The sequence below is a fragment of the Eublepharis macularius genome, chromosome 17, assembly GCF_028583425.1.
Source record: "Eublepharis macularius isolate TG4126 chromosome 17, MPM_Emac_v1.0, whole genome shotgun sequence".
Taxonomy (NCBI): domain Eukaryota; kingdom Metazoa; phylum Chordata; class Lepidosauria; order Squamata; family Eublepharidae; genus Eublepharis; species Eublepharis macularius.
The window spans coordinates 24,843,261-24,867,809 of NC_072806.1; the positions used below are offsets into that span (position 1 = coordinate 24,843,261).

A 24,549-nucleotide genomic window follows, 5' to 3' on the forward strand; every position below is an offset into this window, starting at 1 on the left:
GAGCTTTCGTGAGTCACAGCTCACTTCTTCAGATACCTGAAGTCCAGTAGCAAGAGTTTTCGTGAGCTTTCTTGAGTCACAGCTCACTTCTTCAGATATCTGAAGTCCAGTAACAAGAATTTTTGCGAGCTTTTGTGAGTCACAGCTCACTTCTTCAGATATCTGAAGTCCGGTAGCAAGAGTTTTTGTGAGCTTTCGTGAGTCACAGCTCACTTCTTCAGATATCTGAAGTCCAGTAACAAGAGTTTTTGTGAGCTTTCGTGAGTCGCAGCTCACTTCCTCAGATACCTGAAGTCCAGTACCAAGAGTTTTTGTGAGCTTTGAGTCACAAAAGCTTCAGATATCTGAGGAAGTGAGCTGTGACTCACAAAAGCTCATACCCTGCCACAAATGTTGTTAGTCTTATAGGTGCTACTGGACTCTTGCTCTTTTCCACTGCTACAGACAAACACGGCTACCCATCTTGGTTTTATACGCTGCGATTTTACACGGACCCCGTTTTATTTGGGACTGTTGTAAATGTATGTTAATGGCTTTAATGGTCGTTGCCCGCAAACGAATGAATGAAAGAACCTTGCCGGCCGCTCTCCCCTCTCCGTCCTGCTCCTGCATCTGCCTGCCCAGGATCAGGCTGGAGCAAGGGCTTCCCAGTTGCATCGCGCTCCACGCCGACTCTCAGGCAGCCGCTGCTGCGAACTCTCTCCCCCTTTGGCCCCCCACCACTGCGGGCTTCCCCCGTCCTGCGCCTGCATCGACCTGGCCAGAGGGCAGGAAGGCGCTGCAAACTGGAGGCGCTGCTGCTCGGCTCGCTCTCCGCCTGCCTCTTAATCCTGTATGTAAATGGCAGCCAATGGATGCGGCTCTTGAGCGGGGCTGGGATTAGAGCCGGGGCGAATGGCTGGCAATCTTACTGGGATTATAGAACAAAGAGCCTTCCCCCCTCCCCCTCGGTTTGTCTGCAGCCCCCGGGAGCAGGGGGTGGCTGCATGGAGCCCCCCTGCCTGGCCCAGCACCCCCCTCCCTTTAGCATCCATCCCCCCTAGGCAGCCAGGGTGGGAATTACCCCCCCTCCTCAATCCCCCCCCCCTCCTTTCTCTCTCCTTCCTTCCTCCTCCTCGCAGATTAATTCAGCCCTGCAATCCGGGCGGAGCTGGAAGACGTCCCATCCCTGCGGTAAGAGAAACTTTCCACCACCCCTTTTCTCTCCAACACCACCCCCCGGGGGGAAAAATCCCCAGATCTCAAAGAGGGGAGAAAATAAAAAAAAATCCCCCCCATCCCACCGCTGCATCGTAACTCTTTAGATGTACATGGATCAGTGTGGCTGCTGCTTCTTTTTTCTTAATGCAGGTTGCAGAGGTGATGGGGGAGGTTGGGATTATTCGAAATTAGAGAAATGGTGTGATGGGGTAAAAGAGGGTGTTTTTTTAGGGGGGATTTCCGACTGGGAGGTGGCCTGTTAGACACCCATTGAGAAATCTGTATGCCACACATCTGTATGTATGTGGAGGGGGTCTGGTGCCTTGCATGGGGTTTGCAGTATTTTTTGCTCTTGTTTTTTTCCTTTTGGCAGAAGGGAGGCAGGTTAATTCAAGCAGAGTTTGGAGGCAACCTCGTTGTTCGCTTGGGAGGGTGGACAGTGTGTGTGTGTGTGTGTGTGTGTGTGTGTGCGTGTAATTACGTATACATCTATATTTTTCTTCGCTGCTGCAGTTGGGCAGTGAGGTCAATATGAAAGAGTCTGGCAGAGGAAAGTGAGTAGATCATTTACTAAATCTCTCCCTTTCCCTTTATTTTGCTTCCTTTTTTTTCTCTCTCCTCCCCCATGACACTTCGCCACTTTTAAAGCCCTTTCTCTTTCCTCTGCAATCAAACCTGTACAGCTTTTCACCCCCTCCCCAAATAACTTAATCTTTTTAGTGCTTCTTGTCAATCATGCGTTTATACTTTAATGTTAAGTTTTTGGCTTGGCTTTGTTATGCATTGTGATTGTAATCATTTTCACTGTTTTTTTTTTTACACATGCAGCTTTTTTAAAAGTCCTTCACAAATAAGTTGCGTTTATTGTTACGAAGACCCTCCCTCCCTGTAAAATAAGAGGACGCAAACCTTCCTAGAAGTCACTAGAAATGTTCCCACCCATACATGGGGCCTACATCTGCTTTGGGTCCAAAATTAGGAAAAGGCACTCTGCACATGCTTGGAGGCTTTGTTCTTTAAGTATGCTGGAGTTCAGTCCTGAATGAGGGTTCTGAGGATCAGCTTTGGATAAGTCAAATTAAGCATTATCAGCCACACTACCCCGTCAACAGGGCTGTTTGGTTCAGAAATGTCTTGGTCTAAGCCTCAAAATTACACTTTATGCAGAAGGTACCACCGCTGTGTGTGTGTGTGTTTTTAATGACTCTTTAAATGCGTAGAAGATTATGCCTTTGGGGTGCATGTATGCAACTTTTCTCGCATGTGATAGCTTCTGTTTTTCAAAAAGAAAAGAAAAGAAAGGATGTTATTGCATTGGCACGAATAGAGCATCCCTGGTTCCTTGTGTCTAAATTGGCATTGGCGTGGGCAGCCTGCCGTGTGGGTTGCATCGTTCAGGTTTGTGACGCTTAGCGAGAAGATGAGGCTTTTTCAAAAAACAAAACATATTTATCCATGCATAGGGAGAGGCGGGGGGAGCGGAGTGGAACCACAGAAGCATGCTTAAAAATAGAAACAAGTGGTTTAACTGGCGAGGCACTCCCTCGTTTTTGGACAAAACCGCTATCCAGATGCAGAGAAATGCAACTCTCACACTGCCTCTTTCGGCAGGGAAATGACTGGCCGGGTTCCTCATGGAAAGGAAGGTGCGTCAGCTCTTGGACCGGGTGGGGGAGAGTTCCCCCTTGATGGAGTTTTTAGTGGAATTTGGGCAGCAAGCGCTAAACAAGAGTTTCTTTTGGATCAGTTCCCTTTGGGTACATTTGACCTGTGATGGAAGTTTTAAATTCCCCTTCGTGTTATGATAGGTGCTGGATCTGCTTATTAGGCCAGAAGGTTTGTTACCTTCCTGTGTGGCAAGATGGATGAGTATGTTGCTTTTATGTTCTGGGTCAGGGGAGCATGAGCCCACTGATAAGAATTACATTTGGACTGGAAAGTGTGTTCCCACCTCTGCCACAGACCTGGGTGAGCCACTTCTGTTCCACATTGTAAACTAGGAACAAAACCTTTTTTTGGAATATGCGTATTGCACAGCACCTAGCTTTTAGATATTTCATAAATCATATCTGTCGAGTCAATTTTTATTCCACCCTTTTTCCAGGGAGCTCAAAGCGGTGTGCATGCTTCCTCCCTTTATCATCACAGCAACCCTGCGAGGTAGGCTAAATGAAGAGGGAGTAACAGACCCAGGTCATACAGCAAGCTTCACAGTGTTATTTATTTAGTTACTTATACTCTGCGTTTCTCCTCATTGGTGACTCAGAGTGGCTGTCAACATCGTTCTTCTCTCTTCCATTTTACCCTTATGACAACAACTGTGTTAATCTGAGAGGGTGTAACTGTCCCAAGGTCAACCAGTAAGTTTCCATGGCAGGGTGGTAATTTGAACCTGGGTCTCTCTAATCCTAGTCCACTACACCATGTCATGGCTGTCCGAACCTAGATTTCCCAGCTACAAGTCCAAAAACGGCTCTTATTATAATAATTATTACTTGTTTCGGACACGTGAAGCATATATTGTGAATACTTGGCCCATGTAACTCAGTCTTGTCTCTTCTGACCAACAGTGTCTCTCCAGGGCCTTTCCCAGCCCTGCTGTCAGAGTTGCTTATCCGTAGATTGCTGGTGTCTTCTGCATGTCAATCATTGGTCTATCTAGTGCAGTAATGACTCGTTTGACTGACAGAGGTTCTTCAGGGTCTTTGGTAGAGAAGGGTCTTTCCCAAGACCAGGTACTTGCAACCCTTTAACTGGAAATGCTAGGGATGAAATCTTGGAAGTTCTGTGGAAGAAGAAGGTGATGGACCAGTGAGCCTCAGCCCCTCTCAAAGGTTGCAAGAAACTCAAGAGGGATTGCAAATGAAATGTTTTGTATAAATAACAGGGAGCAGCAGTGGATTTGTGGTGCATTCGTGACGTCCGTATCACAGTAGACCTGGGGAAGTTCCATGTTTTAGACAAGGGAACTGAAGCTGAGAAAGGATGTTGTAGCTTAGCATCAGCGAATGGCTCCCTGAACGACAGCTATATTGTTTCCTCTGGATCACATGGTTTCTCCGTTGATATGCAGGGTTGGATCCTACCAGCTTTTCCACAGGGAAAGAAGGCAGCAGAGGCCCTTTTTGCTTCTGTAAAAGATTATGCCGGGGATTGTGGGTTCAGTATGGGCAGAAGCCACATGGGTCAAGAGCTGGAGGGAAACTGGGTGAGACGGAATAGAAAAAGCTTTCAGGATCCAACCCGATTGGCTGTTCTTACAGTTGTTGGTGGTTGTGATGCTATCATTGACTTTTGAAATCCTACTAATACCCACCAGTGGTATCATGTTATATATGTAATACACTAAAAACTCTCTGTCATGTATCACCTCTCTGCCTGCAAGGATCACTCCCAGTCCAACTGCTGGTGAAGTGTTGCGATGTTATGGAATACCCACAAACACTCATAGTGAGACTGTCAGCTAATAGTACTTATTTTTCTATTTTTTAATTTTTATCATAAGCTTTCTGAAGAGCCAAGCTAGCTGAGAGAACAGGATATAAAATGAATTTCTCTGTCTAAACATATTCCATTCTTTCACCCAAGATTTCCATAGAGTTTTCGTGCCTGTCTGTGTAAAATTCTCAATTCTGTGCAACATGTCCGGTGCTCCTACAGAATGACCTACAGTTAGTATATGCTGCGCTGGTTGTAGCTTGCTGACAAAATTCTTAGGCTGGACTGTATTGACTTGACCTGGAAATGGGTTCACATGGGGCTCCTAGCCAATCAGGAGTTAAGATTGAGAGGCGATCAGAATCTGGCAATAGAAGAGAAGTGGCAGTTTAATCCAAGCCAAGCCTTCCAGTAACATCTGAGCCTAGTCCAAAAATCTCTGCGTCCAGAGCCATCTTTAGGCCCTTACCTGACATGACTGTCCTTGACAAATTAGATGGCGATAGCAGCAAGAGGGAAGACCCAGTTTCTTGCGATTTGGTGTTTAGCTCCGAGAACAAGTAAGTGCAGAAGGAAAGCTTGGTGACCCAATGCCTGAGAACTGAGGCCAGGGAGCTTTTATAGCAGGCAGTAGCACTTGATTGGCCCTCCTGGTTTGCAGTATCACAAGGTTTCTGGGGGACGGTTGCATCTCTGTTTCAGAGGTTTGCAGTTCTCTTTGCGGCAGCATGAGGAGCAGAGGGCTTCTCTTCGACACAGCAGGTACCTGGTTTGAACCGTAGGATATGGAACCCCTGAAGAAAACGTGCCGCCACAGAGATGGCAGGAAGAATATGCAGGGACACCGAGCACAAGCTTTTTTAAAAATGAAAACCATCACTTGGCAGAAATAGAACGTGTAAATAAAGCCTTGCGCTGACTAGCAGAACATGTCCTATTTCCCCTTATTTTCCGGTACTTTTCCTTCGTCCCTGTTTTTATTCCTGCTTGAGGATGGTTGTTACGGTTTTTTTCCCCATGCAGATTCCTAGTGATGTTATCTTTCAGAATCTCTAGAAGTGAAATTTCTCGATTGGATAGATGGATGTCTCTTTCTTGTTCATGCTTGCATATACATGAACACTAATGCACCAGACAGTGTTCAACCTGCCATTTCGCATACTACAGCTGCTGAGTTATATTTGGAGTGTTTTGGATCTATTTTAGGACAATTTTATATTTTGTTTTTTCTTTCCCACTCAAGTGTGTCTTTAACCCAGTGAGTTAACCTCTTTCTGGCAGGTGGGTTGCCAAGTAAATTAATATAGCAAAAACTGTAGGCTTTTTGCAATGTGTCGTAGTGCCTGAGTGGGTAGGGCCCAAGCAGTGATCCTTAATAATTAGGGTGTTGTACAGTGTGATGTAGTGGTTAGAGTATCAGACTAGGATCTGGGAGACCCAGGTTCGAATCCCTGCTTTGCTATGGAATCTTGCTGGGTGACCTTTGACCAGTCACACTCATTCAACCTAACCTACCACACAGGGTTGTTGTGGGGGTAAAATGGAGTAAAGGAGAATGATGAAAGTTGCATTGGGTCCCCATTGGATAGAGAGAAAGGTGGGGTATAAATGAAGCAAACGCATGAATAAATAATCCGGGATTCCTTTGTGAAATATTGGAGGGTATGTCCATTCCACTTAAAAAACCAAAGTCTTATTTTAGATGGTGCAGAGGCATAATTCAAATAGGGTTGCCAATTGGCAAAAAGAAAGAAACGTACAGCTAGCCTTTTCTATTTTTATTTTATTGTTGTTCGTTCATAGTCTGCCTTTCTCAATGAGATCCAAGGCGGATTACATACTGCAAGTGAATACAATATAATCAATAGCTAGGACATTCGTAGAGCAAAACTACAATATCAACAGTTAGGACATTCAGTAAAAACAGATACAGTAGGGTACAGCAGCCACAAATTTGAACATTAGCGTAAAGCCAAACATACAAATGAAATCTTTCTGAATTAAAGCACAGGTAATTCACACGACATCTTTAGCTATGTTGAACTACCCGGTAAGAGCATATCTACATGAGCAGATGGCACCCAAGTCCCAGTCCCTTACCAACGTTGTCTCTTTGAGTTATTTCTTATTGGAGGGGGGCAGTTGCCAGAAACTCAAGAGGAAAGGTAATTTCTTTCTTCCTGCAACCTTTAAAAAAAAAAAGGTGGGGGGGGGAGGCTTATTTGAACTGGCAGATTTTGCACTGAGCTCTGTCCATGGACTCCTCCAAACCTGCATGACTTTACCTGTCCTTCCACTCTTGTCTCTTTCTCCAGGTTCCAGAATGTTGGGTATCAAGTGATTCTAGATCAACAGTGTAATCCTAAACAGAGTTACTCCAGTTTAAACCCATTGAAACCCTGGGCTTAGACTGGAGTAACACTGCTTAGGATTGCATCGTAAGCTTCTGTGGTGTGGGTGAAACTCACTGGGTAACCTTGAGCCAGTCACATGCTCTCGGCCTCACCAACTTCTTCGAGTTATTGTGAGAATAAAATTGTGGTGTGTGTGTGTGATAAGGAACTCTATATAAGTCTCCCTGAGATCCTCGGCAGTTTACATATGTGATGGTTTGTAGCAGGGCTTTTTTTCAGGGGGAATGCGGGGGAACGGAGTTCCGGAACCTCTTGAAAATGGCCACATGGCTGGTGGCCCCGCCCCCTGATCTCCAGACAGAGGGGAGTTGAGATTGCGAGGAAGGCAATCTAAGCTCCCCTCTGTCTGGAGATCAGGGGGCGGGGCCACCAGCCATGTGACCATTTTCTCCGAGGGCAACCCACTGAGTTCCACCACCTCTTTTCCCAGAAAAAAAGCCCTGGTTTGTAGTATTACCCAAGTAGCACTTACAGGGGGCTGATGCTTCAAAAACCACCATAATGGCTGAACGTGGCTTCCTTCCATGCATTAAGTTAGGATCTGGATTCGGCTATTAGTCTAGGCTCCGTAGTAGAGACAGTTTGGTCTAGTGGTTAAGAGCAGCTGGACTCTAATCTGGACTCTAATCTGGAGAACCTGGTTTGATTCCCCACTCCTCCATTTGAAGCCAGCTGGATGACCTGGAGTCAGTCACAGCTCTCTCAGAGCTCTCTCAGCCCCACCCACCTCACAGGGTGATTGTTGTGGGGATAATAATAACATACTTTGGAAACTGCTCTGAGTGGGCATTAATGAACACAAATACCATATGACTGTTTGTAGGAACTGACTGATATTTGTGTTCTTCATAACTGCCATGGTGAAGAATTTTTGTTGAAATGGGAAAATCTTGCTAGCTCCCCATCACACTCACAATTGGATTTCTTGTGAAGAGCTCCCAGCATACCATATACTGGATTTTTGCACGTTGGGTTAACCGGACCAATCAATCTATCTGGGACTTTACGTTATGCAATGCCAAACAAAGCATTTGAATTATATAGTATTTGTGTTCATTGTGCTCAGGCTTCATGGGTGGTATTACATATTTATTATAGTGTAAAGCCAAGGTCCTTATGTAACATAGGCATTAGCACTTTGTATACACATATAGGCAGGGATTTTTTTCTGGGAAAAGAGGTGGTGGAACTCAGTGGGTTGCGAGGGCAATCTAAACTCCCCTCTGTCTGGAGATCAGGGGGCGGGGCCACCAGCCATGTGACCATTTTCAAGAGGTGCCGGAACTCCGTTCCACCGCGTTCCAGCTGAAAAAAAGCCCTGCATATAGGAATGTATTATGTTTACAAAGCACATTGCACTTTATAAACGGTTTTTTGTGTATGGTTGCAAAAATACCACTTTGTTTGACATGCATTTAATGATATATGAAAGGTTTTTGATAGATCTTCTCATTTGGATCCTTTTGAGCTGCTGTAGCATACTGGTTAAGTGGTTGGGATGCAAATCAGCACTCTGCCAGTTCGACTCCCACTACTGCCGTGAGCTCTGCAGGAGGCCTTGGGTAAGCCACTTCTCTCAGCCTCGGCTCCCAGTTGTATTGTGGAGATAATAACCACAACACTGACTTGGTTCACTGCTCTGAGTGGGGCAGTAACCTGTCTAGAAGAGCGGTATATAAGCACAGTTATTATTAATATTATTATTAAGGGGCAAGTAGTCACCTTTATGCAGATGGGGAGAAAAACGTGTTGGTTTCTAAATTGTTTGAATCTTCCTGGATTCTGACCAGTCATAAAAGTTCTGGGAAGCTGCTTTCTGCTGAGTCAGGCTCTCGGTCCGTCAGGTTCAGTATTGTCTACTCAGACCGGAAGTAGCTGTGCAGGGTCTCAGACATTGTCTACTGTCTAGTCCTTTCAACTGGAGATGCCAGGGGTTTGATTTGGGGATGTTTTGCATGCTAAGCAGATGTTCTACTGCTGAGATGTGGCCCCTCCTCAATAAAAGTGGGGAAGTGTGCTTTAAAAAATAGTATTAAAGTTTATCTAAATGGCTCTCAGTTTAAAATACCGGACTATGTATTATATCTTGTCCCAGCTCAGGACAGTGCATGTGGTTCTTTCCTGCCTCATTTTTTCATAACAACCATCCTGTGAGATGGTCGAGGTTGAGGGGGTGGCCAGTCCAAGGTCATCTGGTGAGCTTTATGGATGAGGGAATAATCTGGGCCGTTTCCAGACTACTCACCTTCAATTGGAATGCTGCAGAACGTTGCAAACAAAACTCGGAAGATAGCGTTTTCTCGCGCGAGTTTTGCGCGATGTCGTGCAAACAGTAGTGTGGAAACGGCCCTGGTCTCTCCATTCATAGCCCACATCCTGGAATGTAACAACTTTAGCTTTGGGCTTGCAGTTCCCATTTTACAGCAAATCTGTAGCTTTTGCAACCTGGAAAATTGGAAACAGTGATGTGGGGCAGAAATATTCACATAGAAAATTTACGATGTCTGCACACTCTTTCATGAAATGAGTGAGCAGCCATAGCAGCTGGAAAGAAGACCACTCAAACTGGACAGTTTGAAAGTTGCAGGGTATTGGTTTTGTTTATTTTCCTAAACAGAGTTTTTCTGTTTCCGTAGAAATTTCTGTTTGGACTATTGGATAAACGTTTTAAGGGATTGGGTTTTTTTTGAGGTATTGTTTTACCTAAAATTAAGATGCTGTACTTCACTGATATTTTTTGTAGCGGTATGCAGAATTGTCAATTTTACTTTGGGGAGTAAAGTGGACAATCCATTCACTGGAGATTGGGGTCCAAAATATATCCTCCCTGTTAACCTAGTGCTAGTCATTGACATGGATTGTACCACTCCGCTGTGCAAAGTGTGTTCATTTATTAATTAAAATATTTATACCCCACATTTCCTTTTGACGCAAGTCTGAAGCCTTCCTCTTTACACCGGAGGAAGGCTACTTGGAGGATGGTCGGAGCCATCACATTGTTTTCTAGTCCCTCTCGTTCTTGAATTGCTGTCCTGATTTATGTCCTTAGAGGACACTTCAAAGATACCTATTTTAGGCAATCAATAGTTTGTGCAGAAGAGTTCCCATTTCTGTCTTGATATCCCCAGTTTTGGAGGCAGATGCATCATCTTGACTAATGTGCATGTGCATAGATGCATGTCCATGAAAGTTAAGGCATTGTGTAGTGTACAACCTGCCAGTAAGCTCAGACAGTGACTTGTGTGGAAATTAGCGTTGCCAGATCCCTTGAGTTCCTTAGCAGGGGATTGGGAACCTGGCACTTACCTTCTGAAGTCCTCAGTGCATCTCTTCATGCGCATGCGCAGTGCACACACACTCCCACCGTGCGTAAAAATGTCACATCCAGGTCAGCAAATTGCCACTTCTGGGTCAGCAGAAGGTCACTTCCAGGCCAGCAGAAGGCCACTTCTGGGTCAGCAGACAGTCTTCAGGAAGTCTATCCCCTGTTGCCTAGGAAACTTATTGAACCAAACAAACCAGCATAAAGTTCTTTGCGGAATGGGCTCTGACGAACCACCGGTTCACGAACCACAAACCGACTCGGTTCGTCACAAACTTTGGTTCATGTTTTGGTTTGTGCCCATCTCTAACCCAGAGCCATTCGTTTTGCTGTTGTTTACCCCAGAATGTATTGCATACTCAGTTACCGTTTTCAGTGAAATCAGCTTGGATTTTATGCACACACATTTCCACCCATTTTATTTGGAGCTGGCAGCTTATCCTTGCAAGCATTTCATGTATGCGTCCTGTGAACTGAACTCTCTTTGCAAAGGGGAAAAATGCCTCTGCCCTCCAGAAAAAACTGGCTATTAGAAGCTGATTTATTCTCTGGGCTGCAGTGCTGTCTGAGCTCTGTTGAGTCTCTCTTCACTCTGCAGCTCAACTGAGGCTTGTGCGAGTTACCTGACATTTTTAAAACTATGAAGCCGGATAGCAGGTGCGTTGTCTACGGTGACCTCCCCTTTGCAAAAGAAAGAACGATTTGGCGCTTAGGGTGACAGCACAAGATACTAATCTGGATCCAAAGTGTATTGTGAAACCTTTTTGGCTTGAACGGCCTTTTCTGATAAGGCTCAGGGTTTTAAATTCCACTTACTTTACAGCATCGAAAACATAGATGCTTGTGGCTATATGTGGGTCACATGGAATTCTCTCTCCGATTTTAATCTAGATACTCACCAGAGTAGCCAGCAATCAAGTTTCTATTGTCAGGCCTCGTCCGTTTCCTCCTCCCTCTCTGACTCTTCCCTTTTCCCTGCTGTCGATGTTAATTGTGGATTGGCAGTTTCTGTTTGTTCATTAATTTATTATATGGTTTTATTTATTGTGGCTGCAGATTAAGCTGATTAATTAAGATGCTGTCATAAAATGCTATACAGCAATGCAAAATCTAAATATTTAAAAAAAAGAAAATCTATTTGTTGAATAAAATCCTTCTCAATTATGAAAGAGGAAATGATCAAGGAAAAATTGGGAATCAGGGAAAAATTCTCCCCCTCCCCCACTCCTGGTGAGGCTTTCCGAACCTCAGATGGATCAGTTCTAGTTGCTATTAGCCCTTCTGTGAGGAAATAAACAGGTTGTGGCTGGGATGGAGGATGGAGGGTACGTCCAGTTGTGAGTCTATAGAGCCAGTTTGGTGTAGTGGTGAAGAGCGTGGCACTCTAATGTGGAGAGCTGGGTTTGATTCCCCACTCCTCCCCTTGAAGCCAGCTGGGTGACCTTGGGCTAGTCACGGCTCTCTGGAGCTCTCTCAGCCCCACCCACCTCACAGGGTGTTTTGTTGTAGGGATAATAATAACATACTTTGTAAACCGCTCTGAGTGGGCATTAAGTTGTCCTGAAGGGTGGTATATAAATCAAATGTTGTTGTTATTATTATTATTATTATTTTGACCCACAATCAAACCTAGATTTCTTTATTTATGGTACTCTTAATCCAAGCTGCCTTTTGCGGAAGCAACTTCAATAGAATGAGTATCTAAATAATTCTGCTTTGTGATGCCTCTGGAAGGTCATGCTTTTGTATAGTTACCCTAGATTAACCAGTCCGACTCCAGAGTAGCCACAGGCGGCTGAACTCCATCCTTCTCCAGTGTCCTAAACTTTCTGCAAAAGTTCAATTTCTGGAGAAGTCCTTGGCAACTTACCATTTTGATACTAAGCAATGTAAGTATGTTCAAAGGAACATCAACCTTTGACGCCGTATCTTTCTCGTAGACCCGGAAGGACCCATCAACAAGTCATTTTTAGTTATATTTCTTAGCAGATCACTCACTCTTTTCAACAGCTCCTGCACTTTACTCTGACCGAATTCGAGAGGCACAGCTGTATTGGTCTGCTCCAGCAAAAAGATTGCACTTTGAAGATTCACAGATTTACCATGGCATGAGCTTTAGTAGACTAGAACCACCCCCTTCGAGTGTTAGTCATCAGAATTGTGTCAAAAGAGAACTTTTATCCACAAAGTCTTGTGCTGTAATAAGTCTGTTAGTCTTTAATATTACAAGGCTCTTTTGTTTTTAATAAAGCAACACTAATCATTTGCATGAATGAGACCCTCCTTCCAAAAACATTTTATTCATTTCATATTTGCATTGTGAGTGGAAGTGCCGTGGTGGAAGTCGGGTACCTGCTTTGCATGCGGAAGGTCTCAGGTTGAATCCTCAGCATCTCCAGTTAAAGGATCTCAGGTAGCTATTGTTAGGGGAAAGACCTCTGTCTGCCTGAATCCCTGCAGAGCTACTGCCCAGGCAGTGGAGACATCGTTGAGCTAGGTGGACCAATGGTGTGACTTGGTATAAGATGACTTCATATGTATGAGACTAAATGGACCAGTGCTCTGACCTGGATGGCCCAGGCTAGGCTGATTTTGTCAGATCTTGAAAGCTAAGCAGGGTCAGCCCTTCAGGCAATGGCAAACCACCTCAGAATTTCACTTGCCTTGAAAACCCGGGGGGTGGGTGGAAATCACCATAAGTTGGCTGCGACTCGGCAGCACTTTCCGTCACCAAATGGACCAACGATCTGAAACAGCTTCGTAAATTATATAGTTATAACCAACTCAATGCCCTGACCTGGATAGCCCAGGTGAGCCTGATCTTGTCAGATCTAGTCAGAAGCTAAGCAGGGACAGCCTTGGTTAGTAATTGGATGGGAGACCTCCAACAAAGACCAGGGTTGCAGCGGCAGGCAATGGCAAACCACCTCTGTTAGTCTCTTACCATGAAAACCCCACCAGAGGTACTCACCATGACTTGATGGCACGCTGCACCACCAATCAGCTCGGTAGGGCTGCAAATTAGTAAGCTCTGGATTCTTTAAGGATACAGCTGGATGCTAAAGACACCTGTGCTATATACATGTATGTAGAAGGATGACAAAGCAGAGTACTTTATGGAGTATCCAGGGCATTTACCAACAATGTCAGCAAAACCTGGGTACCAGATTCGGAAGCCACCAGCTTAAAACTGTGACCAAGAAGACTGAATAGCTAGCAGCAATTCTGAAGGCCCATAACCTCTCTGACCTATTTGCAATAAAGCAACCATCAAATACAGGAACATTAGAAACAAGAGAGAACTTCTGGACTTAGGGATTTGGCTCCACCTGGTCTTCATTTAGAGGACAAGCCCTCATTATTAATCTGATCTGCCTATTTGTGGCTGATGTCTATAGAAATAAGTACGGTGAACTTAAGACATTTTGCAGGCAGGATTTCCTGGATTCAGTCCCCAGCATCTCCAATCAAAAAGCTGCTAGATAACAGGTGATGGGAAAGACCTTTCTGGGCCACTCAGAGGAGACAATACTAAGACAGGTGGGCATATGTCTCAATTTATTGCACTTTTGCTCTTTTGTTGAGCTGTGGCAGTCATTTGCAACAGGATTGTCTTACCTAGACAGGAAAATTCAGTTGCAAATGATCACTCTCATGCAAAGGATATTGCAGTTTCCAATAATGTGTGGATGCAGCCTAAAGCTATTCCTAGGTTCGCAATTCTCCCCACAAACATCATGACTCGACAAGAATTCGAACCCAGGCTTCCCTGCATTACCATTCTTGCTATGAACTTTTTTCCTCTTCCTGAATTGTGAATTAAACACAGCCCCAGACAGGTCCTAAGGACAAAGATCCAGTGTGATGTGCTGGTTACAGTTCTGGACTGGGAGTCCCCGGTCTGAATCCCCCCTTGGCCATGGCAGCTTGCTGGGTGACCTTGGGCCATTCTCAGCCTAACCCAACCTCAAAGGGTGGTGGTTGCGAAGATAAAATGGAAGAAGGGAAGAACAGTGTAAGTTGCTTTGGGTCCTCCTTGGGAAGAAATGCAGAATGTGTATGAATAAGCAAAATAAGGCAGATGTAATCGGAGAGGTGCTTGAGAGGGGTAATTAGGGGGAATGATGCTGTAATTGCTTATTATTATTATTATTATTATTATTATTATTATTATTAACAACAACAACAACCACCACAACAACCACAACCACCACCACCACCCAACCCCTTTGTCCTTAGGACATGTCCAGGGCTGTGTTTAATTCACAATTCAGGAAGGGGAAAAATATCATAGCAAGAATGGTAATGCAGGGAAGCCTGGGTTCGAATTCGAGAGCCAGTTTGGTGTAGTGGTTATGAGCGCGGCACTGGAGAACTGGGTTTGATTCCCCACTCCTCCGCTTGAAGCCAGCTGGGTGACCTTGGGCTAGTCACAGCTCTCTGGAGCTCTCTCAGCCCCACCCACCTTACAGGGTGTTTTATTGTGGGGATAATAATGGCATACTTTGTAAACCACCCTGAGTGGTTCATTAAGTTGTCCTGAAGAGTGGTATATAAATTGAATGTTGTTGTTGTTGTTGTTGTTGTTATGGTTGAGTACTGTATGTCTGACCCATTCTGTTGGCAGCAAAGAGCAATTCAGGGAATGGACAGGACTTATTTGTTCACTCAGCAAGACGTCACCTGAGGCCTTGAAGAACACGAAAGTCTCACGGGGACTCAAAGTCTAGAGTGTCTTTTTTTCTTGTTTTGTTTGCAGTGTCCCTAATTCTGCTGATCTTTCAACATGCTGTTCCCACAGGAAATAGCTAAGATTTTTGTTGATGAAATTCAGTCGGCCCTTATCAAAGCCTGGTGCTTCCTTTTTGGGAATGGTACTTTGACGGAACCCCGACGGGCTTAAACATGTGTTTCAGGCACTACTTTCAGATGGAATTTCCGCTGCATTGGATTAAGCAGGCAGAGCTTTGGAAGGCCTGTTCGCTTGACCTTGCATTGAAATGGCTGAATTGTGGAAATCGACGGGATTCTTAACCGTGCTTCTGAGACCTCGTTGTAGAATTACGACTGCAACAATGAGTTAATTTCAATTGGTCAGATGAATTGATGAAACATATTGTGATCTACCCCCCTCCCCCAATGAATTGGCTGTCTTTTAAAATATTTACATTATTGGTAATGCAGATTTGGAAAAATGGGCACCTTAAAGATTAAAGGTTTCTGTCTGGCTTGTAATGTTTCAATGCAAAGTTCGATGGTACGCAAAACTAACACAGTGACTATTCACCGCAGGTTCAGGATGCTAAACAGTCCACCCAGGAGCCATTTTTGGATGTTAGCTATGCTTGTGCAGAACACACAAAGCCCTGGTTGTATCATTTGGGCGCTTCAGCTGTGGTTTTAGGGAACGAAAAACAGAGGTTTGTTTTATGATTATTGCAGATTTTAAGTAAAGCTCAAATCAGGGATGCCGTTAGCTGCCGAATGCCTGCCCCAAGCGCTCCATCGTTCTCCCTCTGTCCATGCTAATTTGTCTGTTTTCTCTTCCCTTCATCCTCTCTGGCCTCCTGCCACCGAGCTCCCTGACAGTTTATTATGGAACCCACTGAGAGTGTTTCTTGTTTTAAATGCATCACACGGGACGAGACTCCATGCCAAAGCTTTTGAAATCCTGGCAAAAACAGTGCAGTTAAAAACCAAGCGGTCGGCGCGCTATTAATACAAATCTTGCGGCGGGAACAGGAGGCGGGCGACCTTTAGCGAGGCATTAAACATTTATTAAAACCATTAGAATTAGTGTCAGGTTGTATTGATTAAAAAGGGAATAAAGGGAGGGCCACACAGCTGGTGCAGAGGGAAAGCGGCAGAGAGAAGTGACATGGACAGGTAAATATGCTCAAGGTGCTCCAAATTCTCTCGTTTTTTTTTCTTTTCCTCGACACTGATTTATTCCGGTGCCATCCAACAGTGTCCTGACCAGGGTTTCTCAAACTTTTCAATAATAAGCTTTCCAGTGCTGAGGACTAAACGCCTTATAAGCAGGTACATGCCTGTTCACCTGTGGCGAATGAGAAATGCCTCCAGATGACCAAGTGTCCCAACATAGGGCTATGATGCTTCATGATGAGAACAGGGGTCCAAAGCCATGAAGAATGTGGATCATTGACAGCATATATCTCCTTCCCTCTCCTTGGGAGGTAGTTGCCTTGGTAGAGATCACCATAGGAGGAGCTACAGGGAACAATGAAGTTACTCACTTTTTATCCCAGGGATGGTAACCCTGTCTTCATTGTCTTGATTCCAAGGATTCACCCCCAGAATATGTGCCATTACTACCCTGTCGTCTTTGTGCATCACACCAATGGGCTTTGTGGAGCAGCAGTTCCTAACCTTCTAAAGCTGCTTTTCTGGCTCAATGATCTCCCCCACTGCCTGAAACTATGAGTCTCTCTACATGAGATGCTTTGGTGCATGATTGTCAAGTGTAGAGAGATGCAATGTTAGCTGGGGAAGCATCCTTTAAAAAGACAGAGGCAGGAAAAGCTCCTCTGAGGGTTTGTTAATTTCATCTTTGCCTCCCTGAATGCTCTGTCAATTTCACTTCTATAGCCTAAAACTATGTGGGATCACAACCAGAGGCAGCGAGGAATGGAAACAGGCTGGAGCTGCCTTCCAGAGCTGGGCTTGGACCTGGAGAGGTTATAATGGGCTGAAGTTTCCCTTCTGGCATTTCACAGCCCCTTCACACAGCTCCAGTGTATAGCAAAGCCTTTGCCCTGCCACTGGCTCTATCTAAACTACCCTTCCTGGCTAACATTGCATCTCCCAACATGTGTTCTTCACGTGCCAGATGTCTCGTGTAGAAAGTCTGTAGATGTGTTGGTTTTCTAAGAGTTGGGTTCTGTTTTATGGCTTTTTAAAAATAAAGGAGAGCCCATTTGGGCTTGAAATGCCACTACAAGGAATGGATGGGCTCCTGCCTTCTCTCTCCGGAAATTTTCCTGCACCCAAATGGCTCTGTGGAGGAGTTATTTCCCCACTTTATGCCATTCCTCGTGGAGTATTTTATGTACACGTAGTAGCAAACACAGGAAAATACCTCCCCTAGCCCATTGCTGTTTTGGTGCAGGAAAATGGCTGGGGAGAGAAGGCAGGAGCCTTTCCTCCATCTGTGGTGGCATTCTGAGCCCAAATGGGCTCTCCTTAACTTTTTAACAGCCATTCCATAGCTAGTGTGTGGCTCCAGGGAAATAGAATTGGGTCCAGGGAAGTTGGATCCAGCTCTTTGAAAACCAGCACATCTACTTGGGACTAGAGATGGGCACGAACTGGAAAAACCCGAACCATGAACTTTCACGAACCTGCCCCTGATTCACGAACAGGTTCATTTGGTTTGTGAAAACGTCACATCCGGGTCAGAAAATCATCACTTCTGGGTCAGCAGAAGGTCACTTCAAGGCCAGCAGAAGTTCACTTCCGGGTCAGCAGGCGCTCTGCAGGAAGTCCATCCCCTGTTGCCTAGGAAACTGATTGATTGGCACCAGGCTGTCTGCAGTCATGAACCAAAAAATGAACCAAATGAACCAGCCTAAAGTTCGTGGCAGTTTGTCAGAAATGGGATCTGATGAACCGCAAGTTCGTGAACCACGAACCGGCCTGGTTCGTGCTTAATTTTGGTTCATATTTCGATTTGTGCCCATCTCTACTTGGGATCTCAAAAATGGAGTCTTGGGCCACTCATGACTAAAGTTGGAGGCATCAGGCTTTCCTGCTCAGTTTCCTTTTGTCCCCTTAGTGACTTTCTGAGAGTCACCATTTCTCCTCTTGGAGCTGGCTGATGATGTTTTCTCTTTCTCTTACTGCATTTATTTTGGGATTCTGGAGTTCTTTTTTCTACTGCAGACTTACTATCTTAAATAGCTGAGGGTGATTTGAAAAGGAGGTTGGCCTTAGGGCACGTAGCTTGTGACCTTTCCCCCCTTTCAAAAGCCTCATTCATGTTTATTCTTTGACATGATTTTTATTTTGCCTTTAATTCACCAAGATGAGAGTTATGCTCTTGTGAAAAAGAGGGGAGCCCTTTTTGTTTTGATCTTTGAGGTGATAATTCATGTTCGATGTTGCTAGTTCTTGAAAAGACACCTTCTTTATCTCTGTGGGAATTACACCTGCATAAATCCTACCCTATCTTCAGAGAGATGTGCAGACCAGACTCTTTCATGATGAAATGAAGTGTACGAATTGATTCTGGTTAGGTCAGGAAACAAAACAGAATGGGAGTGTTGCTTTTTTTAAAAAAAAAAAAACTTTCCAGGAAAACTTTTGAAGGAAAAATTTCTCGTTAGGAGTTTGGTAGCTACAGTAAACCTATAGAGCTGAAGTTTGGAGAAAGCGCCAAAGCAGGATTACAGCCAAACATCAAGAAGTCAAAAGTAATAACTACTGAGGAATTACACAATTTTAAAGTTGACAATGAGGAAATTGAAATTGTTCAAGATTTTCTATTCCTTGGCTCTATCATCAACTAAAAGAGACACTTCAATGAAGAAATCATCAGAAGATTGAGACATGGAAGAGCAGCTGTGAGGGAACTAGATAAGATCCTTAAAGATAAAGATGTCTCTCTGGGAACCAAGATCAAGGAAATCCAAGCTATGGTATTCCCCATTGCCATGTATGGATGTGAAAGTTGGACAGTGAAGAAAGCTGACAGGAAGAAAATTTGAAATGTGGTGCTGGAGGAGAGTTTTTTGGATACCATGAACGGCCAAAAATACAAATAAGTGGCTACTAGATCAAATCAAGCCTGAATTCTCCCCAGAAGCTAAAATGACAAAACTGAGGCTATCTTACTTTGGTCACATCCTGAGAAGAAAAGATTCTCTGGGAAAGTCAATAATGCTAGGGAAAGTGGAAAGCAGTAGGAAAAGAGGAAGACCTAAAATGAGATGGCTGGACTCAATAAGCTATGTCTTCCAATTTGCAGGATCTGAGCAAGTCTGTTAATGATAAGATGTTTTGGAGGTCATTTCTGCATAGGGTTGCCATAGGTTGGAGGCGACTTGACGGCACATCACACACACACACATTGCCAACCTCCAGGTGGTGGCTGGAGATTTCTAAGAATGACAACTCATCTCCAGGCCAGTTTCGTGTAGTGGATAAGAACGCGGGACTCTAATCTGGAGAGCCGGGTTTGATTCCCCACTCCTCCACTTGAAGCCAGCTGGGTGACCTTGGGTCAGTCACAGCTTCTAGGCGCTCTCGCAATCCCACCCGCCTCACAGGGTGATTATTCTTGTGGAGACAATATATTTTGTAAACCGCTCTGAGTGGGCATTAAGTTGTCCCACAAGGCAGTATATAAATCGAATGTTATTATTATTGTAAAAACAGGCAGTGAAAGCGTCATCCTAAGATGGCAGATAGTTGCAAAAATAGCAAGTTTCGTGACCTGGTGCTTTGCCCCATGATTACTCCAAGACTTGGAGAACTTTGAAGAGGAAAAGAGTTTATTCCAGGAATGAAGGGGTACAGAGTTTCAAGCCAGTAAAAATACCCTTTGCTCACCCTAAAATGGTAGGGAGGATCTTTTTATACCCCTTGCTGCATTCTGAGGCAAAGCCCACCTTCTTGCTGAGACAAAAGGCCCAGCCTCTTTTCTCAGCTCTCAGTGAAAACTTTCCCATGTTATCTAGCTGGTTTCAACCAGTAGCTGTTTACTGCTTCTGCTTTTGCTGGCCAAGCATTTCTCTGTACAGTTAACACTCAAGGCCAGGCAAAAACAGCTTTGTATTTCAAGCTCGCAAGAAAAAAATGGCTGTTCTTTTGCTCACAAGATCTGTAAACCCATGGAGAGGAGGAAGGTAGTGGGTCCGATTTATTGCTAAGTTTGTTAAGTCCTTTAAAGAGCTCTTGTTTTTGCTAGGATTGAACCGATTGCTTTTCTTATCCGGCTTCTGGACTTCCCGACGGCATCTGGTTAGCCCACCATAGGAAATGGGGGTGACAGTTTGCTTCAGTGCTTTGCGGCCCTTTTTCAGTTGAGAGACCCCTGAAATATGTCCTGATCTTCTGTGGAACCCACTCTCAACCAAGCAAAAACGGGTAATAAGTAATTCATTTTTTAACAGTCACAGATGTCAAAGTTGAAAAGAGGGGAGAGCACAGCGCCTGAGGTGAGGAAATCCTCGCAGAACCTCGGAGGATGCTTATAGATCTTTAGGCTTCTGAGGAACCCTGCTTGGAAAATTCTGGCCTACATGGACCTTTGGTCTGACCTAGCAGGGCTCTTCTTACGATTTTATGGGAAAGGTGGGAGGTGCTCTGTCCCAAGGTAGAGGAAATCAACTTTCTCTTTCAATATCCTAATATATAAAAGACAAGCCATGTTGCCGATGACTCACTTTTTATCCTGGTGCACCTGCCCGAGGCCCCAAGGAGGCCACCGCCACGCCGGGATACTCTGTCACTGCTCTGGCCTCCTCACTGCAATGGGGCCCTCCAGAGGGCTGTGGGGCTGCACTGGGCCTCCCTGCCTCCAGGCCGGGCCTCTGTGGGGCCTTGGGAGGGGGGAGGCCCAGTTTGGCTGAGCAAGGCCCTCCCAAGGCCCTGCAGAGGCCCAGTGCAGGGAGGACCGGTGTGACAGTGGGAAGGCTTTCCCAAGGCCTCGCTGGATCCCATTGTATTTTCCACCACAACGGGCTTTATTGCTAGTTTAACTATAATTCAGAATGAGCTTTGTATTTATTCTCATTTGGTACCTTTGTGTAATACAATGTTTTTTCATCTCTGTCTGCCCTTTGGGATTGCTCCTGGAGGCTCCTTCATAGCAGTCATGTTTCACTGAGGAACAGACTCTTTGCGCCACTGATGCTGACATGGATCGAGCAGATTCTCTTGCATTGCCACTCACTGTCATCTTTTTTATTAAGAGTAAAACTCCAAAACAACCAAGTGGGAAACTGATTAAGAACAATCCAAACAAAATTGTAATCTTGGGCTTACCCAGCTCTGGATCTTGAGCACTTGATCACAAGAACAGGTGGTTCTTTGTCTTATTGGCCCACAGCGAGGGATAATTAAGGTGGTATCAAGGTTCCAGTGTCATGATTTACGCAGTTAGTCCTTTAGATCTGGGCCACCAATTTAATTTGATTCCTTTGTGGGAAACAGTGAAAAGTTATGTTGTTGCTTGCAGGTGCCCTTTTGGTGCTTCCACGAAAGTGCTACAAGTGGTTAGCACAAAAGATGCTAGCAACCCAAAATGCCAATTAAACAAAAATACAAGGCACTAGACTTATAAAAACTTCAACACATTATAAAATGTTCCTTGGCAACAGACATGCCTCTGTGCACAGAGCTTCCATTCCTAACTATCGTGGCCGATAAGGACATAATTCCTTGTCGGACTGGCTTAAAGTCTGTCAAGGCCAGCATTCTGTTTCTCAGATGCCTATGGGGAGCCCATGAGAAAGGTATGAAGGCAAGGGGCCTCCCTTGCCTGCTACCTGGACTTCCAAGGTGCACTGCTTCTGAACATGGCAGTTCCATTTAGCCTTCATGGCCTCCACGGATTTGTCTGCTCCCCTTTTAAAGTTCTCTAACCCAGAGGTTATCCTTGTACCTTGAGGCAGGAAAGTCAAATCTTTTCTTATCCTAACCTGCTCCACAGGATTGTTGTGAAGGTAAAATGGAAGAGGGAAGTCTGATGCATGTATGCCACTCTGAGATCCCTGAAGAAAGGGGCAGGGACCCGTGGATCAGAGCACAAAAGAGACATTTGGAGTACAAACAGCATCTATCCCATTATTTACATTGCTCTGTCTTCTCCCTCCTTTCGCAAATCTAACACTCCATTTCAGCTTTCAGTTTATCAAAGGCTGCATTTTCTGATTAGAGCTGTGGGGGGGTCCCTTTCCCCCGATTTTTATTTCCCCCTTCCAACCTTCCAGGTCCCCAAATGCCACAAGGCAGGCTTGGTTTGCTGGATTAAAGGCAAATAAATATTTATGTACTATGCAAATGGGTCTTGATAAGATACCGGAGCTGTAGAGAATTGGAAGCGGTTGAAGCTGGGGATGAGATTAGGCAGTGTTTGTCAGCGTACTGAATTTCTTATTTTTATAAGGTTTATCCGACCCACCCCCCAAAATCCTAGAGGAATGAAAATGGAGGGAAAGTAAACAGTTGTGCTCAGGTATGCATCGGCTAAAAATTCATTTGTAAACAGTAGAGTGATGGAATTGGGGAGAACTGAAGAGGTATTTCCTGGGAAACAATCAGCACCCAAGGGATGGCCTTTGGAACGGTTCCGTGAGCAAACGGAAATTTGTCTTTGTGGCGATGATTGAAGAGAAAATGATTCTTGAAAGTTTCGCTCCACTGCTGAAGTTTGGACATTGGCTTTTGGTGATGAAGTAGCCTTAGGAATGGGGTTGAATGAGAGCCAGTGTTGTGTAGTGTTTCGAGTCTCAGGCTAAGATCTGGGAAATCCAGGTTCGAATCTCCACCACACTGCCATGGAAGCTCGCTTGGTGACCTTGGGCGAGTCGCTCTCTCTCAGCTTTGGTTGCCAGGTTCCCCTTACACTCCCAGCGGGAAGCAGGAGACCTGGCACTTACCTGTGGCAGTCTCTGCGCATGTGTGATGATGTCACTTCCTGGAAGTGACATCATTGAGTAGGCCACATGCCACGTTTGGGAGTGCTCCCGCGCTCCGCAGGGGGCTGAATTGGGCCCAAATTGGGCCACTGCAGTGTGTGGTAGCGTGCCCTGGGAGGTGCGTTCCCTCCCCTCTGCTGGCCAGGTAAGTGGGGGTAGGGGGGAGGGGGGAGGAGGATCCCCCACCCCCAGCGGGGGACTGGCAACCCTAATCTCAGCCTAGCATAACTTCACAGGATTTTTTGTGAGGATAATATGGAGGTGAGAACGATGTTTTAAGCCACTTTGGCTTCCCTTTGGGGGAGAAATAGGGAGTATAAATATCTAAGTAAATAAATCTCACATTTTGATGGCACCTGCTGATCTGAGAGGAAAAGGAGGAAAGGAGAACTGTGTTGTAAGCTGCTTTTGCTCCTTGTTGTGGAGAAAAATGGGATATAAATAAATAAAATGTATGGCTGTCATATAGCCCAGTTGCGTAGATGTTATCCAGATTTTGTGCATGCCACCCAGTACTTGTTTGTGCCATTAGTTGGCATTGATTCCCTTTCTCTTTTTTGTTTTTTCTTTGCTCCTTTCTGAACCAAGTTTCTAGTCCTTGTCGATCCAGAAACGGGAGACAAAATGTAGGCAGGCAGTGTCCTGTCCAACGATTTAATAGGAAGCAAGGCAGCTTCTGCCTTCCATTGTTCCAGCCAACAAGAGAACTCCTGACATGCCTCCTTCTGCATCCCCTCCTCTTGGAGCTTTGCTGTGGTCTAAGGGAAGAAACCTTTGCATGAGTTTAGTTACCCAGAGATGGGTGAAAAAAAAAAAAAGCAAATATGTTCCTCTGATGTTTCCCCCAGCTTCTCGTACTCGTTGCCAGCATCAGTCACAAATCAAACGGAGGAGGAAACAGTGAAATGTGCACAATTTGCATAATTAGCAATGGGTTTGGAGAATATGTAAATTAGGCAGCTTGGAGTTGGGGGATTGCAACAGGGCAATCCCAGCCACAGGCTGGAAAAGCATGCACGTTGTGGAGAGCGGGGGGTGGGGTGGGGCTTGGCACCGGACATACTGGCCTACTTGGGCAGCTGGCCAGAAAACAAGCTCGGAGACCTGTCAAAAATCTCTGCATGGAAACTGCCCCCAGCCAGGGAGTCAGCTGATCTTCAGGAACCAATCATTAGTCTCATTTTTTCTTCAACATAAGCCCTCCCCACAACATGTTCCTCAGTTTTGGCTCATTTAAAAGAGAAAGATTCGAGTCCAGTAGTTCCTTGAAGACCAACAAGATTTCCAAAGTATAAGCTTTTGACAGTCAAAAGTTCCCTTCGTCAGATATAGTAATAGTAATAGTAATAGTAATAGTAATAGTAATAGTAATAGTAATAGTAATAGTAATAGTAATAGTAATAGTAATAGTAATAGATTTGTATACCACCCTTCAGGACAACGTAATGCCCGCTCAGAGCAGTTTACAAAGTATGCTATTATTATCCCCACAACAAACGCCATGTGAAGTGGG

General features: G+C 45.0%; 1 protein-coding gene across 4 annotated transcripts in view; it reads left to right on the forward strand.

The window, feature by feature from the left end:
- The first annotated feature begins 907 nt into the window (after nt 1-907).
- GTF2IRD1 (GTF2I repeat domain containing 1) overlaps nt 908-24,549 on the forward strand; it is a 129,710-nt gene continuing 106,068 nt past the window's right edge. The window contains exon 1 of one of the 4 annotated variants that reach the window (XM_055001940.1): nt 908-1,173. Coding sequence is in view for 1 of the 4 variants with exons in the window: in XM_055001942.1 (XP_054857917.1) it covers nt 2,835-2,846 (12 nt within the window). In the remaining 3 variants the exon portion in view is untranslated. Of the gene's footprint in view, nt 1,174-1,705; nt 1,755-2,809; nt 2,847-24,549 lie in introns of those variants that run through there. The other 3 variants (XM_055001941.1, XM_055001943.1, XM_055001942.1) reach the window with 3 other exon arrangements.